Genomic DNA, 25,544 nt, shown 5'->3' with positions numbered 1-25,544 from the left:
CATACAATAGGAAATAGAAATGAGAAATAGAATTTTGGAATTGGAGGACAAAAGTAAGTGAATCATTATTGAAAGTATATGTTTTTAGTTTAGCATTGATCAGAAAAAGACATAAACTGATGCCTGCCAGAGATAAGAGAACTAAATAAGAATACCTGATTGTTATTGATCATACCCAAGAAGTGTTTCCCTTCTTTACACTTAGAAAATATTTGTATTCACAAAACAAAATATTAATAGAATTATGAGTTTTTATTATGAATTTTACATTTGCCTTATATCTGCTAATTTCAGGTCTCAGATATGAGATATAAAGCTGTCAGAACTGAAAACACACATCTAAAAGGAATGATGGGAGATTTAGACCCTGAACGATACATGGTAATATGCCGACATCATTCAATAAATTGAACAAAGAGATTACTGAATTGGTCATGATTAACCCAGACATCATTTATTGAGTACTTGCTGTGTGTTAGACATGAAGGAGTTGGACAGTAAATTATCTTGCACTTCAGTTGAGATTACTTTTATCCTCAGGCTAGAACATTAGAATGCCTAGTTTTCTCCCTTGTTCTTTGGTTGGATTAGGCTCAGTTCTGATCATTTCCCTCAAATATGCCAAGCATGCTATTTCCTTGCTTTTGTTCTTGCTGTTGCCTTTGAAATCCTATATTCTGCATGGCCTGATTCAACTGCCAATATTCCCCTCAACGAAGCCACCCCTGACACCCTAGTCAGAATGAATGCCACATTTGGTTTGTATTTTTTCTGACTTGTTTTGTTGCTTGTCACTTTCCCAGTGGATGACAAACAGGGAACCATGTCTTACTGGTGTTTGTTTCACCAGTACCTCACATCCTCAGGCATAAAGGAAGTGTTCAATGAGTGTTTGTTGATTAAAAAGAGGGATAAATAAATGAATATTGAGGATAAGGACTTCTGGTTTTAACCAGCAGCTCTATAGGTTTACACCAAGGAACTTAAACAGGCTCTGTGCATCTCATTTTAACTGTTTAATGTAACAGTAGAAAGTTAATCTTTATATGAGAATTTTTATTTATTGAATGACTGAAATAGCATTGTTACTTGTTTATCATTTATTTGCTCTGAGAAAATTCTAAAATAATTTTCTACCATATGAGGAATAGAAAGGATAAAAGATGAATATGGTAATTACTTAATCAGGCCTGTTTCCTTAGCTATAAAATGAGGGAATTGAATTAGGCATTCTCCACTGGCCCTCCTTAAGCTATGATACTATATTTCTGTGGTATTATGTACTTGTTCTCATAATGGTCCATATTATAGCATCAGAAGAGTAGAAACATTCTGGAAGCATTCTGTCTTCTTCTTTGGGTGTGGTAAATGGATCCTGTGATTGGAGTACAGATGGATAAAAAGTAAGGCATATGTGATTTTCCTATTTGTTACATTAAAAAAGCCTGTGTGTCATCTATGATATTTTTATTTCTAAATGCTGAACACACAATAAGTTAAATCAGATCCTGCCTCCATGAGTGCCTTTTTCACTCACAAAATGGTATTTGTATTTTTTTACATTTCAATCTGAAAGTTTTTAAGTTGTATATTTGGGTCATCACAGCCCCCACTGAGCCTACTTCATTCTGGCTCCTTTAGGCCTTTGACTTTCTTTGTTCACCTTTTTTGTGTTTTTAAGAATTAGCAGACACAGAGATGTATAAAGAAGCAGCTAATGATCCACAACCCTATCCCAATCCCAGTTTGGACTCCAAAGATACCCAGCGTTAACAAATTAGTGTTTGTTGCAGCATTCTGTTAACTTTTTCCTCACATATGCACACAATAAGGAGGAGATGGGTTGAATGTTCTTTTACAGAAATAAATGTATAATATATACGCTATTCCCAAACTGCCTTTTGACAGTCCATGGACATCTCTACAAGTCAGTAGATAAACATCCTTTTATTTTTCCTAATTTTTTAGAAAAAAATGTATGTTCATATAAGTTATAATTTTTATAAATGTAATCATAACTTACATAGGCCAATTTTAGTACAGTCATTTTGTTGTTGCTGCTTGTTTCACCCCTCCCTCTTTTCTCCAATCATATACCCACATTATACTGTTCCTCCAGATGATACATGTTAACTACTTGGTATGTGTTATTTTTCACTTTTTCATATATATACATATAGTCATATAGTACCTATTTGGGGATTTTATCACCTTTTTAAAGTTGAATCATAACATATACTTCTTGTTTTGTTCACTCAACTGTGTCCCTTGGAATCTTTCCAAGTCAACTGATTTAAGTCTATTTTATTTTTACAATTACTTGATAATAATCCATGCTGTGTATCAAAATTTATTAAACTATTTTTATAGTTATTTCAGACACAATTTATTCAATGCTGTTTTCAGGTTTGTGTAGGCACACTGTATGAACACATGATGAAATCAGCTAACGTCGCCTTTGTCAGAATGCATCCTCATCATTAAATGACACATGACCGATTATTGATTATAATTTTCTAGGTAGCCATACATTATATTGATATTTTATGTTGATGATATTGTATTTTCTATTGATAGAAAAAGGACTAGAAAGATATAAATGTTAACAGCAGTTATCACTGAGTGTTGGTAGTATAGAATATTTATTTTGTTCTTAATACCTGTATTTTCTATAAGGACATATAAATGATTTTATGTGCCCATATGTTAATTAATACACACCCATGTCTTAATCAGAAGAAAAATTCTTCTAAAATTGAAATGCATATCATTTCTAGTTTCATTATTAATCGATACTAGAAGGTATATCCTATGAACACACAAAAAAAACTTGTAGTCTAGCTAATTTGTTCTATTAGGTTGGTGCAAAAGTAATTGCAGTTTTGCCATTTAACGTAATGGCAAAGCTGCAATTACTTTTGCACCATCCTAAGTAGATACAGAGAGCAATACTGCATAGAGTAAACCTTTTCTGTTTTGGAGCATGGGCAGTATTGTATATATTGCAACATCCAACAGTGGGGATGATGCAATACATACATCATTGCAGTGTGTTCCACGGCAGCTATCCCTGGGTATCTGTTTGTTGTGAGGCAGTAAAGGGGTGGAAAGGAGCATTTAAAGTGGGCAAGAGTAGAGCCACATCACTCAGCTCAAATGAAAGGGACTTTCCAGCACAAGTCTCCAAACAGAAAATATTCATTACTTATAAGGGATAGTTTATTCAATGATAGTTTATTTCATTCTCCAGAGTATGGACTTCACTAACAGGCAACATTCAATGCATACATCTATTAATAAACTGGAATATGAGAATGAAAGGCTCCGAAATGATCTTGCAAAACTTCATGTCAATGGAAAATCAACACGGACAAATCAAAACACCTATGAAGAAACAGGAAGATATGCCTATCAAAGCCAAATAAAAGTGGAAAAAAATGAAGAGAGGTATGCTAGCTCCATTATATAAGGGTGTAAGTTTAAAAACATGTAATTAAAATTTATTTTTAAAGAATTCAAATTATAACTTTTCATACTTTCTCTTCTGTGATTTAGAATTTATTTTATAATGATAATGCAGTAGGCTAGATAAATTGCTCTATAAGAAATTGTTGTGTCAATAGCTTTCAAAATATACTAGTGAAATGGGTGGAGTGCTACAGTGGATTTTAGCTTGTTAGTCACTGCAGATCATTTTTGGAAGCTGAGGTGGTATATAAAATATACAGATAAGTAATTTTACTTTTGATGTCATGGGAACAGAGAAGAGTAGATTTTAATATGTTAGGTATATTGTTCAAACAAAATAGAAAATATAGGAACATGTCACTTCTCACCTACCTTCAATAATAGATACACTTTCTTTTTTTTTTTGGTTTTTGGGTTTTTTCTTGTTTGTTGTTTTTGAGACACAGTCTTGCTCTGTTGCCCAGACTGGAGTGCAATGGCACAATCTTGGCTCACTCCAACTTCTACCTCCCAGGTTTGAGTGATTCTCATGCCTCAACCTCCAGAGTAGCTGGGACTACAGGCGCCCACCACCACAGCTGGCTAATTTTTGTATTTTTAGTAGAGACGAGGTTTCACTATGTTGGCCAGGCTGGTCTCGAACTCCTGATCTCAAGTGATCCACCTCCCTCAGCCTCCCAAAGTACTGAGATTACTGGTGTGAACCACCGCACCCGGCCAACACATACACTTTCTACTGACATTCTAGCACTGGCAACAAATTTTGTCATTTTATAAGGAAGGAATCTATGGATGTATAAGAGGTTTTCTCCAAATGAAGAGTATGGAAAACAATATCTGCTGCCCACATTATTCCCATGCTCTTTAAAAGGTCTTATTCAAATTAAAATATATCAACCATGAAAAAAGGCTAATTTGTTCAACTTTAAAAAAACATTTTTGGAGTCATAACTGTCTCTGAAGGCCTTTCACTGTTTTCCCAAACTTGGAAAATGCTGAACAAAATAAGCAAGTTTCTTTTACACAGTATTTATCATAACCATTCGTATGTTAACTTACATTGTGAGTGTCCAACTAGGGATATGCTATGTAGGACTCCCCAAACATCTTTGATATGAATTTTTTATTTCATAGTGCCAAGAAATGGTGGATTAGTAGATTCAGACCCAACTTCATTACAACATTTGCTCAGAAGCTCATAATATTTAGCATGAAAAATCTTATATATTATTTTCATATAACAGAATTAATATTTACAGCCCCAGAAAATTTGCTTAACCTTTGTCACGCTTGATATGCTATCTGACAAACAAGGTTAATAATTGTAGGATTTTAGTGAGGATCATAGGAGAAAAAAACAGATAAAACTTAATAGTTCCATGAATGTTAGCCATTATTACTAAGAAAATTGTTAGTATTTATAATAATATTAATATTTATCCCACAACTTATGATACCTAAAAGTATATTTTGGCAAATAGACAAATGGCTGAATCTGACATAGCCTCAAAGATATTTCTGTGGGGAGAGGTTATGCCAGCCTCATCTTTTTAACTAAGCATACTCAGCTCTACAGTAATTTTTTAATATTAAAAAATATATGTTCAACATAAAACAGATGTTCAGCATTCTTATGGGTATAGTACATCTCCCTCCTACTTTCAGCAGTTCATCCATGTATATATTAGAAAGATATATTGTAACACCATGCAAGAAACAGTAACCATTCAAAAATACCCCTTTTCAGGTAGTTAAAGAACCGAATGAAGGATGACTGGCTGTGACCCCTAAAAAAGCATCATGGTGGGGTACTGTGGTGGGATGTTGGTAGTGGCAGCAGATAAAAGCAGTATAGGAAGGATGAAAGAGTTCAATGGGCACCGCCATGGAACAGTTAAATGTGTCCATGTGAGGATCTGTCCAAAGGAGTGTAATCTTGATTTTGGTGTAAGAATATATGTTCTAATATGGAATAAATAAGCTATACAGAGTACTCTCCTACTATATGGATTCATTCTTCATAGTTCAAATTATGACTCCCATGTACTGTATATAGTCCCCTCATTGCAAGAGAAAAGCAAGCCCATGAAGACACTATAAAGGGTCATCTGCGTATGTTAGTCACTGATCTGTATTGAGCACCCATTGAGAACAGAACACTATTTCCTATTTGTGCTAGGTGGGAATAACTTTGAAAGCTTTAGATGGAGGTACCAAATGTTGTTATTTAAACAAAAAGACAGATACTCTGCCTTTTATTATTTTTAGAAAGTATTTTTACTGTTTGGATTGCCCTCTTATTTCTCTTTGTCAGGCAGTACAGAATGTGTTAAAAGTATCTAACAAAAACAAGACAGTAGGGGACACAAAAAGCAACATAAGAGGTAAAATGCTCAGCAGGAGACTATCTTAATAAGCAGTTAAGGCTACTATTCCTGCTGCAAAGCCTTGTGTCCTGCCAGTTTCATTTGTTGAAAATTTCATTAAATTTGTTTTAATGCCTTGTCTGATTTCAGTGTTCTCCAGTGACCTGGTTTTTAAAAGAAACAGCATTTCAAATGTTCTGAATAAATTATTGCCATATAAAACCTACTATGGGGAAGAGTTGTTGAGATGCAAAGACACTGTGAACTCACCAGTGAAGAACTGCAAAGCAGATATCTCTCTGTTAATGTTAGCAAGTGAAAAATGAAATCATCTTTCTTTCCCTCACAGCACAGCTCAATGAAGTGAAATAGTAAAAAAAAAAAAAAAAATATATATATATATATATATATATATATATATGTAAATGTAAATATTTGTTAGGCAAAAGTTAATCAAACAATACAAATTATCTTTACATATCAGTGGCTAATGCAGTAAGATCTTATTAAAGTATTTGAGAAAGGAAAAAGGTTTTAGGTAAAAGTATATGAACAAAATGTTCCACAAAATTTGAAGATCCATAGTCTAATTTTAAGGCAATTCTTGCCTTTAACTGAGGAACATTTGTATAATACATTCTTAAAATAACCTTTTATTCACTGAAGCAACTCAGTTTTGTTGTTGTTTTTCACTCCTGTTCAAAGTGATACATTTTTAATGCTCACTCACTTAAAATGTGAAGCATTTTAGGATATTCCAAAGTATTTGCTTTCCAATAAGACAGTTACTTGGCACTTTCTTAAAAAAATATGAGTGAGAGTAATGGCTTGTTCATAAAGGATTACTCAGAATTTCGTCACCACTAGGCCTGCTTTATAAGAGCTCCTGAAAGAAGCACTAAACATAGAAAGGAACAACCAGTACCAGCCACTCCAAAAACATACCAAATGGTAAAGAGCATTGACAAAATGAAGAAACTGCATTAACAGGCAAAAACAACCAGCTAGCATCAAAATGGCAGAATCCAATTCACACATAACAATATTAACCCTAAATGTAAATGGGCTAAATGCCCCAATCAAAAGACACAGACTGGCAAATTGGATAAAAAGTCAAAACTCATCAGTGTGCTGTATCCAGGAAACCCATCTCACATGCAAGGATACACAAAGGCTCAAAATAAAGGGATGGAGGAGGATTTACCAAGCAAATGGAGAGCAAAAAAAAGCAGGAGTTGCAATCCTAGTCTCTGATAAAATAGACTTTAAAGCAACAAAGATCAAAAGAGACAAAGAAGGGCATTACATAATGGTAAAAGGATCAATGCAACAAGAAGAGCTAACTATCCTAAATATATATGCACCCAATACAGGAGCACCCAGATACATAAAGCAAGTTCTTAATTGACTTACAAACAGACTTAGACTCCCACACAATAATAGTGGGAGACTTTAACACTCCACTGTCAATATTAGACAGATCAACAAGACAGAAAATTAACAAGGCTATCCAGGACTTGAACTCAAATCTGGACCAAGTGAACCTAATAGACATTTACAGAACTCTTCACACCAAATCCACAGAATATACATTCTTCTTAGTACCACATCACACCTACTCTAAAATAGACCATATAATTGGAAGTAAATCACTCCTCAGCAAATGCAAAACAATGGAAATCACAGCAAATAGTCTCTCAGACCACAGTGCAATTAAGTTAGATCAGAATTCAGAAACTAAATCAGAACCGCACAGCTTCATGGAAACTGAAAAACTGGTTCTTGAATGTTGACTGGATAAACAATGAAATAAAGGCAGAAATAAAGATGTTCTTCGAAACCAACGAGAATGAAGACACAACATACCAGAATCTCTGGGACACATTTAAAGCAGTGTCTAGAGGAAAATATATAGCAATAAATGCCCACATGAGAAGCAAGGAAGTATCTAAAAGTGACACCCTATTGTCAAAACTGAAAGAGCTAGAGGAGCAAGGTCAAAAAAACTCAAAACCTAGCAGAAGACAAGAAATAACTAAGATCAGAGCAGAACAGGAGACAGAGACACAAAAAAACCTTCAAAAAATCAATAAATCCAGGAGCTAGTTTTTCAAAAGAGATCAACAAAATAGACCACTAGCCAGATTAATAAAAAAGAAAAAAGAGAATAATCAAATAGATGCAGTAAAAAAGGATAAAGGGGATATCACCACAGATTCCACAGAAATACAAACCACGATCAGATATTACTATAAACAACTCCATGCAAGTAACCAGTAAACCTAGAAGAAATGGATAAATTCCTGGACACTTGCATCCTCCCAAGCCTAAACCAGGAAGAAGTCAAAACCCTGAATAGACCAATAACAAGGGCTGAAGTTGAGGGAGAAATTAATAGCCTACTATCCAAAAAAAGCCCAGGTCCAGATGGGTTCACAGCCAAATTCTACCAGGCATACAAAGAGGAGCTGGTACCACTCCTTCTGAAAATACTCCAAACAATCCAAAAAGAGGGAATCCTTCCCAAATCATTTTATGAGACCAACATCATCCTGATACCAAAACCCGGCAGAGACCCAACAAGAAAAGAGAACTTCAGGCCAATATTCATGATGAACGTAGACGCAAAAATCTTCAATAGAGTACTGGCAAACCGATTGCAACAGCACATCAAAAAGCTTATCCATCACAATCAAGTAGGCTTTATCCCGGGGACACAAGGCTGGTTCAACAAAATCAAGTCGATAAATATAATTCACCACATAAACAGAACCAAAGACAAAAACCACACGATTACCTCAATAGACGCAGAGGAGGCCTTTGACAAAATTCAACAGCCCTTTATGCTAAAAATTCTCAGTAAATTAGGTATTGATGGAACGTATCTCAAAATAATAAAAGCTATTTATGACAAACCTACAGCCAATATCATACTGAATGGACAAAAACTGGAAGCATTTCTTTTGAAAATTGGCACTAGACAAGGGTGCCCTCTCTCACCATTCCTATTCAACATAGTATTCAAAGTTCTAGCCAGGGCATTTAGGCAAGAAAAAGAAATAAAGAGTATTCAATTAGGAAAAGAGGAAGTTAAATTGTCTCTTATTTGCAGATGACATGATTGTATATTTAGAAGACTCCATCATCTCAGCCCAAAATCTCCTTAAAATGATAAGTAAGTTGAGCAGTCTCAGAATACAAAATCAGTGTGCAGAAATCACAGGCATTCCTATACACCAATAACAGACAGAGAGCCAAGTCATGAGTGAACTCCCATTCACAATTTCTACAAAGAGAATAAAACACCTAGGAATACAACTAAAAAAGGACGTGAAGGACCTCTTTGAGGAGAACTACAAACCACTGCTCAACCAAATGAGAGAGGACACAAACAGATGGAGAAACCTTCCATGCTCATGGTTAGGAAGAAACGATGTTGGGAAAATGGCCATACTGCCTGAAGTAATTTATAGATTCAGTGCTATCCCCATCAACTACCAATGACCTTCTTCACAGAACTGGAAAAAACGATCTTAAACTTCATATGGAACCAAAAGAGAGCCCACATAGCCAAGTCAATTCTAAGCAAAAAGAACAAAGCTGGAGGCATCACACTACCTGACTTCAAACTATACTACAAGCCTACAGTAATCAAAACAGCATGGAACTGGTACCAAAACAGAGATGTAGACCAATGGAACAGAACAGAGGTCTCGGAGGCAATGACACACATCTACAACCATCTGATCTTTTACAAATGTCACAAAAACAAGCAATGGGGAAAGGATTCCCTGTTTAATAAATGGTGTTGGCAAAACTGGCTAGCCATTTGCAGAAAGCAGAAACTGGACCCCTTCCAGACACCTTACACTAAAATTAACTCCAGATGGATTAAAGACTTAAACATAAGACCCAACACCATAAAAACCCTAGAAGAAATTCTAGGCAAACCCATTCAGGACATAGGCATAGGCAAGGACTTCATGACTAAAACACCAAAAGCATTGGCAACAAAAGCCAAAACAGACAAATGGGACCTAATTAAACTCCAGAGCTTCTGCACAGCAAAAGAAACAATAATTAGAGTGAATCAGCAACCAACAGAATGGGAAAAAATTTTTTTTCTACCCATCTGACAAAGGGCCAATATCCAGAATCTACAAAGAACTAAAACAGATTTACAGGAAAAAAAAAAAAAAAAAAAAAAAAAAAAAAAACCATTCAAAAGTGGGTGAAGGAAATGCACAGACACTTTACAAAATAAGACATATATGAGGCCAACAAACATATGAAAAAATGCTTATCATCACTTGTCATTAGAGAAATGCAAATCAAAATTACATTGAGATATGATCTCATGCCAGTTAGAATGCCGATCATTAAAATATCTGGAGATGACAGATGCTGGAGAGGATGTGGAGAAATAGGAACACTTTTACACTGTTGGTGGGAGTGTAAATTAGTTCAACCATTGTGGAAGACAGTGTGGCGATTCCTCAAGGACCTAGAAATAGCAACTCCATTTGACCCAGCAATCCCATTACTGGGTATATATCCAAAGAATTATAAATCGTTCTACTATAAGGACACATGCACATGAATGTTCATTGCAGCACTGTTTACAACAGCAAAGACTTGGAACCAACCCAAATGTCCATTGATGATCAACTGGACAGGGAAAATGTGGCACATGCACACCATGGAATATTATGTAGCCATAAAAAAGGATGAGTTTGTGTCCTTTGTAGGGACATGGATGAACCTGGAAACCATCATTCTCAGCAAAGTGACACAAGAACAGAAAATCAAACACTGCATGTTCTCACTCATAGGTGGGTGTTGAACAATGAGAACACATGGACACAGGGAGGGGAGCATCACACAGGGGTCTGTTGGGGGGAAGTAGGAGAGGGGCTGTGGGGGGTGGGGAGTTGGGCAGGGATAACATGGGGAGAAATACCAGATACAGGTGATTGGGAGGAAGGCAGCAAACCACATTGCCATGTATGTACCTATGCAACAATCTTGCATGCTCTTCACATGTACCCCAAAACCTAAAACGCAATCATATATATATATATATATATATAATGAAAGAGAGGTGATTGAATTGGTGTGGATGTTTTAAATATTGTTTTTAAAAGTTCGAGTTTTGAATTTTCAGGATAATTTATAAGCTAATTTGAAGTAGTGGTATCCAGAGCTATTAATATGTAACTAATTTTAATAACAAATCAATTTCATAATAAATGGACTTTTATCTCTATATAAGACACATACTTAAAAATGAATTTATGGTTTTAAGAGTTGTATCCTATACTAGACAGATTTTAGTAGTCAGAAATAATCATTAAAATGGCTTCAAGTCTAGCTAATAAATTAAGAGTTTCTAATAGTAAAAAACCACAGTCAGCAGGTTTGCAATAACCACTCACAAGATCTCTTGGCAAGGAATGAATAGCCATCTGGAAGCCTAAAGTAAGTTGAGAATGTTTGTACCGTGGTTTTGCTCAACAAAGGAGCAAAACATAGGCTGATAGTTCTAGACCAGGAAACAATGAGTTCATGGAATAGGGAGTTTAGTGGAGTGCTGGAAGGTAAGGCTAGAAAAAGGTAAATTAGCATAGTTTGTGAAGGAATCTTGCTCCATGCTAAGGACATTACTCTTCAGCCAAGGGGAATATTAGTGGAGGGACGGACTGGATGTACATGTCCAACAATCCTGAAAATTTTGAAGAGTTGACTCAGGTCTCAAATGGACCGAGTTCTGCTTCACAGCAAAGCAAATGAGGCCTGCTGTCCTGGCGAAACCACACAGCAGCCTTGGAATAGGCCTGTGGAAAAGATAATTGAACAGATCAGCTTGTGAGAGGATATTAAAAGCCTTTTGAAATCATTTTTAAGATAGCTTTTAAATTGATATGCATAGCACTTTATGCAAGGTGATTTTATGAAGTATTTGACTAGCTGTATTCTTGAAGAAGAGCTTGTCAGATATAAAAATGATTTAAAACAAAAGTACTTCATAATGTCATCTTTCCTTTCAATCTCTACATTTTATTGATCTTTCAACAAAAAGAATGTTCCTATATGTTAGTATTAACACCATAACACTGTATCTGTACATCCAAAACAAAATGGATAATTAAGATTTTAGATTAATTTAGCACAAAAAATACTTTGCCTGAAATCTCTGTGAAAGAGAAAACAGAGAGATATATATTTCTTGAATCACTACTATCTTTTTTTTTCACTGTGCTTTGAAGTATAGACAGTAACCTCACTCAGAAGGTTCAGCTAAAGATTATATGCAGATGTACTATGCAAATGTTATAATTCTACTTGAATTGTGAGATGTTTCGTCTTATTGTGCACATCATAAACCATGTTATTTCAGTTTAATTTGCTGTTCTGTTTCCATGGTAATTATAGTTTGGGAAAATGGGTTAAAAAAAAAAAAGATATATTTCAAGATAAGCAAAAATGGAAAACATGTTGTGTTTGTTTTTGTGTACTAATTTACAGATGCCTCACTTAACTTTTATTGCTATTTGTATGCATAACTTTGAAAATGTTTACATGATATGAAACAAGTCTATATAAATTAGATAGTCTTTGGATAAGACCAGAGAAAAATAATGTGAAATTTTTTTAACTCTGTTAAATTAAACTATGAAGGCTTTGAAAATGGTTAATCAATACCTGTGGAGAATTTGAAACATTAGTAAAAATAAAATATTTTGTTTATTATTTTTTGTTTTGATGGGATTTTAGTTTTGATGGTCTTTGATAATTTTATTACAGCTAAACCCCAGTTTCATGAAAGATATTTATTTAATCCCAAACAGCCCATATCATTAGGACCCTTTTTGTAAAACTGTAGGATAAATTGGTTTGTTATTTGTTTTATTATCCATTTGCTTAGTCAACAAACCAAAATTCAAAATCTCAATGTTATTTTTTTCAGTCTCATTTTAGCACAAACAAATTCCACGCTTATATGACTTTCATTGAAATACTAGGGTTTTTAAGTCAAGAAAATCTGGCTCTGTGTCCAAAATCTAAAGACATTACTTCCTACCAATTTATTCTGATTTAAAAAGTAAACAATTAGATGAATAATTGAATTTTTAAACCTTAGGCTCCTCATCTGTGGATAGTATCTACCATATTAGGGTTATTTTGAAGATCAAATTAGTTTAAAAAAAATACCTAATCTTTACTAAACATTTACTATGTGCCAGGCATTGTTTTCTAAGTGTTTTACATATATTAATCATTCAACTCTCATAACATCACTTTTTTAAATGAGAAAATTAAAGTCACAGAGAGATAAATTTACCTGCTCAAGGTCACATAACTAGTAACTGAAGGAGCTTAGGAGATGATGTAAATTGAAAGCACGTTATAAATTATCAAAATCTATAGAAACGAGAGTTATTCAAAGACTTGTTTCACATAAAAAAATAGTATAATTCTGTTAAGAAAGCCAGTGAGGTTAAGTGTAAAAGAGAACAGAAAAAGAGTATCTATTTAGAACTGTGTAGGACAGCAGTGTTAGTGGTTTGGAGATTTTTCTCAAACTGCTTTATGTTATTTAAATAAATGACAAAAATATACAAAAGTATAATACAGAAAGGGAATCAATATAGGCAATAAGGATTGCAAAATATTTTTAACAATTATTAAGTTTTCTTCTTCATTTTTAATCATTCTAAGTCCTTTAAATGAAATAGAAATTATTCATCAGGAAAGTCATATTCAAAGAAATGCCCAGGTAACAAGCCCAAACACTTTGTTGTGTTTTCCCCCAGTCAGACATCTGAGAAATTAAAATCCTTAGCTACACAAATAAACATGTGTCCTTGGTAGCAACAACAACCATTTCTTCTCTTTTAGACTTAGTCAAGATTGTGAGCCAAATACAAGTACAACACCTCCCTTGCCACCTTTGACATTACAAATCAAAGAAATGACAAGTCCTTTGATTAGTGACGATGAAGTATTCCCACTGGTGAGTTACTAGTTGTAGCCTTTTTTTTCTTTAATGGGTTATTGCTTTACTCTTAAACTGATGTCAGTACACTGATGTACTTAGTAGTTTGTTTGTTTTTAATCTCACTCCTTGAATAGGACTCCAAGTTGGGTCTGCGAATCATTTGGCCATACCTATCTATAGGAGGAAAAGATATAGATTATGTTTCATAAACTATTTCTGTTAATGGTTATTAACCTCTAATACAGGCCAGAATTAGTAGGGATTTTTTTTAATGCATGTGCTTGGGATGCACCCTTGGATATTCCATGAGTCCTCAAGGATCTGTATATTGTAAAGAGCTACAGTGATCTTTTGGACTGGTTTAAAACCTCTTTTCTATTGACTTTGCCATATGTGCAGACACATACACAAATCATAAATGGACAGCTTGATGAGTTATCACAAAGGGAATGTAAGTACCACCCAAGTAATGAACAGAACATCCTCAGCACTCCAGAAGCCCCACTAGTGTTCCCTTCTAGTCTCTACTTCTGCTTGCTCCCAACATAACCGCTATCCTGACTTTTAGTATTATCAATTCATTTTGCCAACTTGCAAATTTTATATAAATGATATATGTTATTTTATTTCTGGCTTCTTTTTCTCAACATTGTTTTTTTAGATTCATCATCATCCATATTGTTCCATACAGCTATAGTGTTTTTTTTTTAATTTTTGTTTCTCTATAGTCATTTATTGGATATAAATACTACATTCAATGACAATAAAATTCATTTATTCATTCTACTGATGGACATTTGAGTCATTTCCAGTTTGGGACTATTACAAATAATGCTGCCAAAACTATTGTATGAGTGTTTTGGTGCATGTGTATACACATCCTATGACCTAGGTATTCCATTTTAGGTATATATATACATATATAGATTAGGTATATATCCATATATACTAGGTATTCCATTTTAGGTGTATATATACATATATATATTAGGTATATACACATATATACCTAAAATGGAATACCTAGGTCATGGGATATGAATATGGTCAGCTTTAGTAGGTACTGCCAAACTGTTTTCCTGGATGAGCCAATGAATACTCCAACAAGTAGTGTATAAGAGTTGTCCTTGCTCTATAGTCCAAGTCTTTTTAAATTTACCCATTATGGTCAGTGTGTACTAAGGTCCTATTACGTGGTTTTAACTCATGTTTCTCTGGTGAATAATGAGCTTAAGCACCATTCATATGTTTATTGGCCATTTTGATATCCTTTCTAAAATATCTGTTCAATTTCCTCACTTAATTTTCTGTTAGTTTATCTTTATTGTTATTGATTTATGGGTATTCTTTCTATTCTTGATATAAGCCCTTTGTTGCTTATATGTTGGTTTAGCCTTGTAATAATAGAAACTGGAAGTAATAGTTAAGCTATTGTGGTGGAAGAATGCTTAAAAATACTAACTTTTAAAGTTTTAGAGATCTCTAAAGCCCTGAAATGCTCTTTTGTGATCATCTCAACATAAAATGCCAACGTTATTTGCACAGACTAAAATCCACACCAATAATGTAAACGAAATAAAATTCCTCATTTAAGCTATGAGAAATCCTAAGGGGACTTTGCAAATTCTGCATCAATAAAACTTTGATCATTAAGGAGTTAAAGTAAGCACACATTTCAGTTAAGCAGTAGAAAAAGTTACAAAAAACTCAATTGTGCTAATATCACATGGTTTTAGGATTTTTAGGATCACAATTAGTGTCAGCTCAAATATCACCTTATCAGAGATGCCTAAGCAACCAGTCTGCAATTGCACCCTCCTCTTCACTCCCTGCCCCTCATCTTGCCTTTTTTCATGGCACTTCACTCTGAGACGTTTTGTTGTTTGGCCTCCCTCCTTTAGAATGTATGCTCCAGTGAAAGCAGGGGTTGTTTTCGTGCTAACCCAACACCTAAAATAGTGTCAGCACTAGTAGGCACATAAAAAGACACAGAGAGGTATCTGTTGATTTAATTTAATAACATGTGGCATCCTACCTCTAAAATTCTATGTTATTCTTTTGAAGAATTCCTAACCTCCAGAGTAACCAGGAAAGAAAATTCTCAACTCTTCTAGCAACTGGGCATGGGGAACTTAATCTGTGATGGAGGCCTTAAAAATTCTATGGCAATCCACTTTTCTAGGTCTAGTGATTTCCATCCACAACTACATTTTGACATCCACATCAGTACCATTCCTTTCAAAACCACTACTGATCTTCTAGTTGCTAATTAAATGCACATTTTGAAATATTCCTCTTTCTGAATCTTTTTGTCTTGAAACTCTTATGCTCTCTGGCTTCTATGACACTATTCTCCACTGATTCTTCTGCCACCCTCTGGCTACTATTTCCCAGTCTGTTTCCAGGGTTCTCCCTCCTATTTCTGTCCCTTAAATATTAGTGTTCTTCATTCATAAAATAAACATGTATTGAACACCAACTGTATGGCAACTCCTGTTCTAAACATGTCTTCAAATAAGAGAGACATGTATATAGTATGGTGAAAAAAAAGAGGAACTTTGTCAGTGGATGAATGGATAATCAGATTGTGATAGATACATACAATGGAATATTTATCAGCCATAAAAAGCAACTGTGCCCCAAAAAAGGCCAAAAAAAATACAACAGTGCAGATGAACCTCAAAAACATGCTACGTGGAAGAAGCCAGACACAAAAGGCCATATATTATATGATTCTATTTATATGAAATCGCCAGAATAGGTAAATGAAATCCATAGAAACAATGCAGATTAGTGGTTACCAGGGGTAATGGGGAGGAAGAAACAAGGAAAAGTGGCTTAAGGGGTACAGAGTTTCATTATGGATAATGAAACTATTTTGGAACTAGATAGAGATGGTGGTTGCAAAACATTGTGAATGCACTAAACACCATTGAACTGTTCATTTTAAAATGGTTAATTTTCTTTTATGTCAATTTTATCTCAAAAACAAACAAGGAGAAACATTAATGATTGGAAATAAATGAACAAATAAGAAAATATTAAAGCCAGTCATGGTGGTTCACACCTATAATCCCAGCACTTTGGGAAGCCAAGGTGGGCAGATTATCTGAGGTCAGGAGTTCGAGGCCAGCCTGGCCAAGATGGTGAAGCCCCGTCTCTACTAAAAATACAAAAATTGGCTGGGCATGGTGGCGCATACCTATAATCCCACCTACTCAGGAAGCTGAGGCAAGAGAATCACTTGAACCCGGGAAGCAGAAGTTGCAGTGAGCCAAGATAGCATCAAAACACTCCAGCCCAGGCAACAGAGCAAAACACTGTCTCAAAAAAACAAAACAAAACAAAACAAAACAAAAATAGTAATAAATGCTGCGATGAAAAGCAAAGCAGGTAATGTGATAGGGAGTGATGTATGTATGGGGATTATTTTAGGTTGAGTAGCCAAGAAAATTATCGTTGAGAAAGGGAAATTTAAGGTGAAACCTAAATGACAACAAATCCAGCCTTGCAAAGATCTGGTGGAAGAGAGTTTCAAGTAAGGGAACTATAAGGCAGGAATGAGTTTGGCAGGTATGAGAACCAGCAAGGTTGGGGGGCCTTCTGGAGCTTAGAAGGGAAGACGGAGACTGGAACAAAAGGGAACAGAGAAGTCGTCAGGGGAAGTCCAGTAGAAGGACAGCAGATCACAGGAAGGAGTTTGGATTTTATTTTAAAACAATGGGAAGCCATTGTTAAGTTTTAATTAAGAAAATACTGATCTGTTTACTCCATTTAAAATTACTCTGTTTAATAATAAACAAATATGTTTAAATTTTTCAAAAGATCACTTTAACTACTAAGTAAAGAATAAATTTTAGAGGGGCAAGGATAGAAGTGGAGACAACTGTTCTAAGGCTATTTCAGTAGTCTAGGCAAGAGATGATGCTGGCTTGGTAGCAAGGGAGGTAGAGCAACATATTAGATCCAGGAAATATTCTGGTGGGTGGACCAGACTTGACAATGGGAAGTGGGAGAAAGAGTGATCAAAGATGACTCCCAGGATTTCAACCTGAGCACTGAGTAGATGCTAATACCACTTTCTGACATGGGAAGATTAAGGAAGAAATAGGGTTAGAGGAGAAATCACGATTTCTAGGTTGGACATACAAGTTTAAAATGTTTACTGGACACCCAAATGTAGACATTAAATAGGCAATAGGATATGTGAATCTGATATTAAAGGAAGAGATCAAAGCTGGAAATATAAATATGGGAATAATCTGCATATGGTTGGCATTTAAGTCTATAGAACTAGATGAACATACTTAAGTACAAAAAAGAAATTATCCCATTACAAAGCCTTGGGTCATAATATTTAGTGCCCTAATGGGAATCCTCAAGGAAAGGGGGAAAGTCTGATAATGAAGAGGATGGGGCGTAAGGAGGGTCCACGTCCGTTTGCAGAAACAAAGTCACTGAGAGGTAAGAAGAAATAGGATCCACAGTATAGGAGGAAGGATGAGTTTCTGGAACAGGAGGATGGCCTAAAATTCAGTTTTAGATGAAAAAGTTTGTAGAATAATGAGGGAGCTCCCCTCTGGCCCCTAGGAGGCCAGGTCACAAGGTAATGAGTAAGAAGGTGAATATACTAGGGAAGTAGAATAGAATCACCTAGCAGTATTCACTGACCACTTGATATTTATTGTCATGAAATTTAAAGTGAAACTAGTCCATGCAGCAATTTACCCCCAACCTGTTGGCTCCAGCATTCAGCTACTCCAGTGTAGACATGACCCAGGCAAATGGGTCAGCTTAATTAGGGGTGGGTTTTATCAGGTAATTAGGATAGAGACAAGATACAGGGTTGTAGCAGGTAATGAGCATAGAGACAAGATATAGGGAGCGACAAGTTGTTGAATGGTTATAAAGATGGATGTGGAATAAAAAGAGTTAGAAGGGAAGAGAGAGTATGAGGAAGATAATGGACAGTGAAAAGGAAAGAGTCTGGGCTCAAAGAAATGCTGGTGTGGGAGGACTAGATTAAGCAAGCTGGAAGGATGATGGATAGGTTGCTTTAAATCTCGATTAGTAAATAATGCAGTTCTCATTGATGATAGTGTCAAGGACATGCTAGTGGGTGGATGCCTGAGATGAAGGATTCCCCAGGGCTCCATCTTTTAACTTCTTTTTCTTTTACTTGCCTCTGTTGGATAATTTCAGTCAAGCTTATGGCCTTGTCATCTATAACTTCCAAATCTATCTCTTTGATTCAGTCCTGTCTTTTGAGTCCTAGATTGATATATCTCACTGTTTACTGGAGCCTGTTTAAGTCTCAAGTCACCTCAAACTCAGTATTATTCAAAATGGAATGCATTTTCTTCATTCATAAACTAACCAAAAATTTTTATTGAAAACACAATGGCCCAGAATCTGTGCTAGAATCTGATGAATCAGAAATAAATAAGAGGCCAGGAGCTGTGACTCACATCTATAATCTCAGCACTTTGAGAGGCCAAGGCAGGAGGATCCCTTGAGCCCAAAAGTTCAAGGCCAGCCTGGGCAACTAGCAAGGCTCTGTTTCTAAAAACACTTTTAAAAAAAATAGCCAGGTGTGGTGGTGTGTGCCTATAGTCCCACCTACTCAGGAGGCTGACATAGGAGGATCACTCGAGCCCAGGAGTTAGAGGTTAGCTGTGGTTGTACCACTGCACTCCAGCCTGGGCAACAGAGCAAGACACTGTCTCAAAAAATTTTTTTAAAGGAAAAAAGAACTTTAATGGCTTATTTTACCTTTTTCTCCTTCTCAGTAAATGGCATGAGTGTCACTAATCACTCAGGCCAGAATCTAGGAAGTCATCTGTCTGAGATCAGGTTTCCTAGAGCCTAAGATGAGATTCTTGTGGAAGCAAGTTACTGAGGGAGTATTTTAGTATGCTCAGGAGGAGAGAGGAGGAGGCAGGGGTGGGGAGGGTAGGAAACTAAGCAAAGATGTTGTCTCAGCTACAAACTAGTATAACCTGGTGTCCCAGGGAGCTTGCCACATGAATTACGCCACAGCATTGGTTCCCACCAAACAAGAAGTCTGGTATTTTATGTCCCTGTGTCCATCAATCAGCTATTGCCTCAGAGAGGGTAGCAAATGGGCAGAGCAAGGACTGCAGCTTCCCAGGTGAGGCAGGAGCCTCCAGTTCAGTGGAGGGCAGCTCTCCAAAGGAGTCAGCTGTGAGCTATTAGTAGCCAACACCCATCCAGCTGGAGAAGAGATGCATCAGCCTGGGGAAGGGGATTCCGGTAGGGGACCAACGACCATGGTCCACCTCTTGAACCACTCAGAACTACATTCTTCCATAGCTTCCATCCAGGTATAGCTTTTCACAATTATTGTGGGCAATAATTTCTGGGAAAACTGATTAGAGGAAAGCTGGTGAGATAAGCCACAGCCCCTAATACTGCAATTGGTCCCTGACGCCTATCATTGCCTCACCCATTCTAGATTCCTCTCCCCATCAGCCAACTCTTCTATTGATCCCGGTGGCTTTTCTTTTGGGGTGAGCCCCTAATTTCCATGCCCTTATTAGGATATGGTTTCTGTATTTGCCAAGTAAAATTAAAACTGGGCATGAGGGTACCAAAAGATGCCTCAGAGGATCATCTGAGTACTAAACAACTCCTCACTGCCTCTGTTATGCAGTAGTGTTCTTACCTCTTCAGGGTGACTTAGGGTCAGCTACCTCTGCCAGTATAGGAACTCCATTCTGTGTGTCTGATCTGTTGGCAGGAGGTGCCCAAAGTGACCACATGGAGCCAAAGCTCTAAGTTTAGTGGGACTCTTACAGGTCTCTTGGTAGAATTCCACCTCTAAGAACCAGGACCTATAGACCAACAGAACCTAAAGATACATAAACAGAAAGCACAAATTCTCCAAGTGGGTTAACAGAAGTGATAGAGAGTGGAGCCATTCCTACTTCCTCCCTTTTATTCCCAGATCCATGTATTCTACCCATTGGAAACACAGCACCATAAAACAGCCATTGGTTTAAAGTCTATACCACATCCTGAAGAAAGGCACCCCAACCTCACAGGATATAATCTCCAAGCTGGTGCCTCAGCTGTGCCATCAAGAGCTCTATCATGCTAGCATCCTCTGGATAGTGCTGTGTGTGGTTAGGACCAGTAGATACCATGGTCATGGTCCCACTGCCATCCTCTTCCGCTATAAAGTAGGTACCTTTGCTATTAAGCAAGATCTCATGTCTGCAGATCAGTGATTCTGTGAGCCCTAAGACAGTGGTGCAGGCAGGAAAGGCAAACACGTAGAATGCATATCCATTCTGATAAGGATGCAGCATTGCCCTTTCCAAGGTACAAGGGACCTAATGCAGTCAAACTGACACCAAGAGGCTGGTTGGCCTCCCTGAAGGATGATGCCATATCAAGAGCTCAGCTTTGGTTTCTACTGTAAGCAGGTCAGACATTTAACAGCAACAGTAGCTGGATTACCCTTGGTTAAAGGGGAAACCATGGTATTGAGCCAATGCATAATTCCTACTGGGGTAGCCAAAGACAGAGGCTGGATCAAATCATCCTGTCCACTTGCTAGATGCTGTGTCTCAACCAAGACTCAACAGCATGATAGGAATTGTCTTGCAAATAGTATACAGGTTTCTGCTACAGATGGCGTAGACTTGTGCCAGAATCTTAAGGGTCTGCAACACAACTTTCCCACTGAAACTTGCCAGAGGCTCCGCAAGGCATTTCTCTCTACCAGAGATTCTTCTAGTATGGGATCTGCCAAGTCATTTGACCAAAGTAGCAGGACTGCTTGTACCCTGTCCTGAACCTACTACACAGCTCTTTCTTTCCAGAGTTCTGGGCTTGCTCAAAAAAATTTTCTCTGTGTCACCAAATAAATGAGTCAGATTATTCAATTATTTGATTCAGGGGTGGAACATTTTCAAAGTACATAAATTTTTGCTTTACTAGGATGTTCTGAATGCCCCATAGCAGTGGACACCTAAAAACAATGTGTTAAGCCCCTATCTTTTATAGGGTTTATCTTTCACTCTCTGGAGTACATGCATCTTTCCATGCCTTTAACATACTTGCTACTTCCTGCTTATCAGGTCTCATTAACATGATGTGTTAATATATGATGTTCCATGTGATAGTCTTTGGAATGTCCAGATGGGCAAGGCCCCTTCAGAACTTATTGTGACAGCTTCATGAACATAACATTGGGCAAAACCATGGATGTATATTGTTGGCCACCCCATGTGAATGCTAACTGCTTCCTATCCTCCCTTTTATTAGATAGAAAAAGAATGCATTTGCCAGATCAATAGTAGCATACCATCTACCCCAGGCTGTGATAGTCTTCTCTAGTCGAAATACTGTCCCTGACACAACAGCTACAGTTGAGGCTACTAGTTGGAAAGTGTTCAGTACTCCATCATTTGCATGATCCCTAGTTTTGGCCCAGGCCAGATTGGTGAACAAAATCCACCTATAACAAGGTTCACATTTATACAGACTGTTGACTCCCTAAAGTTCCATTCTTCCTACCAAAATGAAAATCAAAGAATATAGTAACCACAGAACTGGAAAATTAAAGTACAAACTTCCCCCAATGAAAAAAAAAGTACTTAATTTTTGTATGTGGCTTTTTAAAATGAAGAATTGTAAAACCATCTGATGTCCTTTATTCCTTAGCCACACATTTTTATTTGTTGTAAAAAAGCACTAAACAGGTCACAGACAGTTAAATAGCATTTTCACGTCACCATGAAGGGTGGAATTGGGGCACTCATCACTGATAGTTTCTCCACTATGATAGGAAAAACAAGATACATGCCAGCATCACAGCGCTCCCTACTGGGGAGCCACCTCCACCCCTGAGACACATTATGCAGCCAGCCCTCTCACCTGGCTAATGCCAAGCATTGATTTGCCCTGTCAAAACCAATCCTTATTTTATTTTTTTCTATATGAACCTTCTTTGTGCAATTCCACTATAATCTTTACTTTAGCTTTTTGGAGTTGCCTATTTTCAAATGAAAATCATTGGCTTTGCAAATGATTGCAGCATGTTTTAGGCAGATTCCATGGTGAATGCATTGTCCCTGCATTTGCGATTGAACAATATAACACTCATTTCTAGAGCTTTTGAATGTAATGGTGCTGTGATGTCTTCCTTAGTTCTTGAGGATTTCATTAGTGGTGACTGCATTACACTAGTAGTGGGAATTCGGCCCAAGATGTATTCTTTCATTAAGAGCTGCAGTGTTTAACAGTATGTCAGGGATGAAGCATGCCTGGAACAATGAAGACTTTTTAAAGTTCTGTATTCCTCATTCACTTTTCTTTCTTTCTCTCTTTAGTCTCCCCCAGATATGTCCTTCCCAGCATCTTTAGCTGCACAGCATTTCCTTCTAGAAGAAGAGAAACGAGCAAAAGAACTTGAAAAACTTCTAAATACACATATTGATGAACTGCAAAGACACACAGAATTTACTCTTAATAAATACTCCAAGCTAAAACAAAACAGACACATATGAGCTTTTAAACTTTCTTATTTGCTTCCCCCACCCCAAGAAAAAAAAGCTCTGGCAAAATATTTACAAAGCTGATTAATGAAACTGAGAAATTCTATTCTGTTTCCTTGAGTAAATAATTTCTGTAAGGCAGCTAGAAAATAGTAAGTATTTTGTTTGATAAAGCTGTTTGTATTTCTGCATTAACATACTAAATTGTTCTGCTGTAGAGTTACTATAAAATAAACATGACTATTCCAAAAGAGATTTTTTTTTCCAGTCTAAGGACTATTTTGGAATTAAATATGCAGTTTTTTCCACCACTTGAATCATGTATACTGAAAACCCATTTCCTCGGCAACTATACAAAATAAGGGAAAGGGAAGTGCATGCTATATTCCAGATACAAACGACTCAAAGGCAGCTCAGTTGTACTCGGTTTGAAAACTCAAGGATTTTCTAAATAAAAATATTTATTTTCAGTTACGTAAACACTCTAAAATTTATTTTTGGAAAAAAAAAAGATATAGCTTTACTATTTTTACATTCACCTTTATAATGTCTTTCTGTTTCAATACACTGAAGGTTGATGAGATGTGTAATTTACAAATTTAAAATATATGCTTTTTTGTTAGTACTAATGCTTTTTTGTTAGTACTAATTACTTCATGGACATGAACAAGATAAAGGAAATATAGAGCATTACTGTTGCTACATTTTCCTTTGTAATCACCTCTGTTTTAAATACAAAAAAAGAATATAAAATTCAATGGACTTGAAGCATAAATGCCAAATCTGTATAGAACAGTAGTAGCATGGCTATGAACAATAAAAATAGAATTTACAAATATACAAGAATATACTTTCTTTAAAAGTTTTATCTGTGTGTGTGTCTGTGCATATATATATATGTATATATAGATATATATATATATATATATATAGAGAGAGAGAGAGAGAAATTATGAAAAAAGGTAAGTCCTACTATACTTTTATGGTTTCGTTTCCCTTTAAAGATACAATCTCAACATACTGAAAGATAAACCAAAATGTCATTAGATAACAGGTGTCATTTTCATGTGAAAAATGCAGAGGATTGTAGACTTCAGGTAACATGACCACATGTATTTGTATACCTCTTGATGTTTGAAGAAAAGAAAAGATGTATTTGTATAGCTCTTGATGTTTGTCTTAGTTCAGTCTGTTACAACAAAAATACCGTAGACTGGGTGACTTAAACAACAAACATTTATCTCTCACAGTTCAGAAGGTTGAGAAGTCTAAGATCAAGGTGCCAGCTAATCTGGTGTCTGACGAGGGCCCACTTCCAGGCTTGTGGACAGCCACCACCTTGCTGTATCTTCACATGGCAGAGAGGAAGCATCTCTCTTGTTTCTTCTTTATAAGGCAGTAATCTCATTCATGAAGGTTCTACCTTCATGACATAATTATCTCCTAAGGCCCCAATTTCCTAATAGCATCACATTGAAGGTTAATATTTCAATACAGTCATGCATCACTTAATGACAGGGATCTATTCTGAGAAATGTATTGCTAGGCAATTACGTTGTTGTGCAAATATCATAGAGCGCACTTATACAAACCTAGATGGCATAACTACTACACACCTAGGCTATATGGCATAGCCTGTTGTTCCTAGGCTACAAACCTGTATGGCATGTTACTGTACTGAATGCTATAGGTAGTTGTAATACACTAATAAGTGTTTGTGTATCTAAATATAGAAAATGTTGAGTGAAATACGGAATTTTAATATTATGGGAACACCATCATATATTAGGTCCATTGAAATATTATTATACCATACATGACTCTATAAATTTTGAGTAGGCACATTCTGTCCACAACACCTTCCCATAGTATTATTCATTTAAACTCAAAATGAGCCTGTGAGGTCAGCAAGCCCAATATCCTTGTCCCTGGGAATCAGAGTTGTTAAGAAACTTACTCAGAATCATGGTAAGCAAGAGAGTCAGAAAGGAAACCCCTGGCCTTCTGATTCCTGGCTTTAGCTCTTACTACTTCCCATTATCACTTCTTGTAAGCAAGCAGGTGGTGAACAAAGCTGCATCCACAGAAGCCAGGTTTGATGACAAAACATCAGAAGATCCAAAGCCATTAGTGTACTCACAAAAACTCCATGTGGAAAAGTTATGATACTTTCAAATTATTTAGTAA

General features: G+C 36.3%; 1 protein-coding gene across 4 annotated transcripts in view; it reads left to right on the top strand.

Annotated features, from left to right (window-relative positions):
- Window positions 1-24,195, top strand: part of DEUP1 (deuterosome assembly protein 1) — a 92,214-nt gene extending 68,019 nt beyond the window's left edge. For 2 of the 4 annotated variants that reach the window (XM_032295784.1, XM_032295783.1), the window contains 4 exons: window positions 295-381; window positions 3,251-3,447; window positions 13,734-13,848; window positions 23,193-24,195. In XM_032295784.1, coding sequence (XP_032151675.1) covers window positions 295-381; window positions 3,251-3,447; window positions 13,734-13,848; window positions 23,193-23,369 — 576 coding nt within the window. In that variant the 3' untranslated portion in view covers window positions 23,370-24,195. Of the gene's footprint in view, window positions 1-294; window positions 382-1,311; window positions 1,404-3,250; window positions 3,448-13,733; window positions 13,849-23,192 lie in introns of those variants that run through there. The other 2 variants (XM_032295785.1, XM_032295786.1) reach the window with 2 other exon arrangements.
- The last annotated feature ends 1,349 nt before the right edge of the window (window positions 24,196-25,544 follow it).

Source organism: Sapajus apella, unplaced genomic scaffold, assembly GCF_009761245.1.
Source record: "Sapajus apella isolate SASKATOON/1434 unplaced genomic scaffold, GSC_monkey_1.0 scaffold34, whole genome shotgun sequence".
NCBI lineage: Eukaryota > Metazoa > Chordata > Mammalia > Primates > Cebidae > Sapajus > Sapajus apella.
The sequence above is the reverse complement of the archived record's forward strand: the minus strand, read 5'-3'. Positions and strand labels throughout refer to the sequence as shown.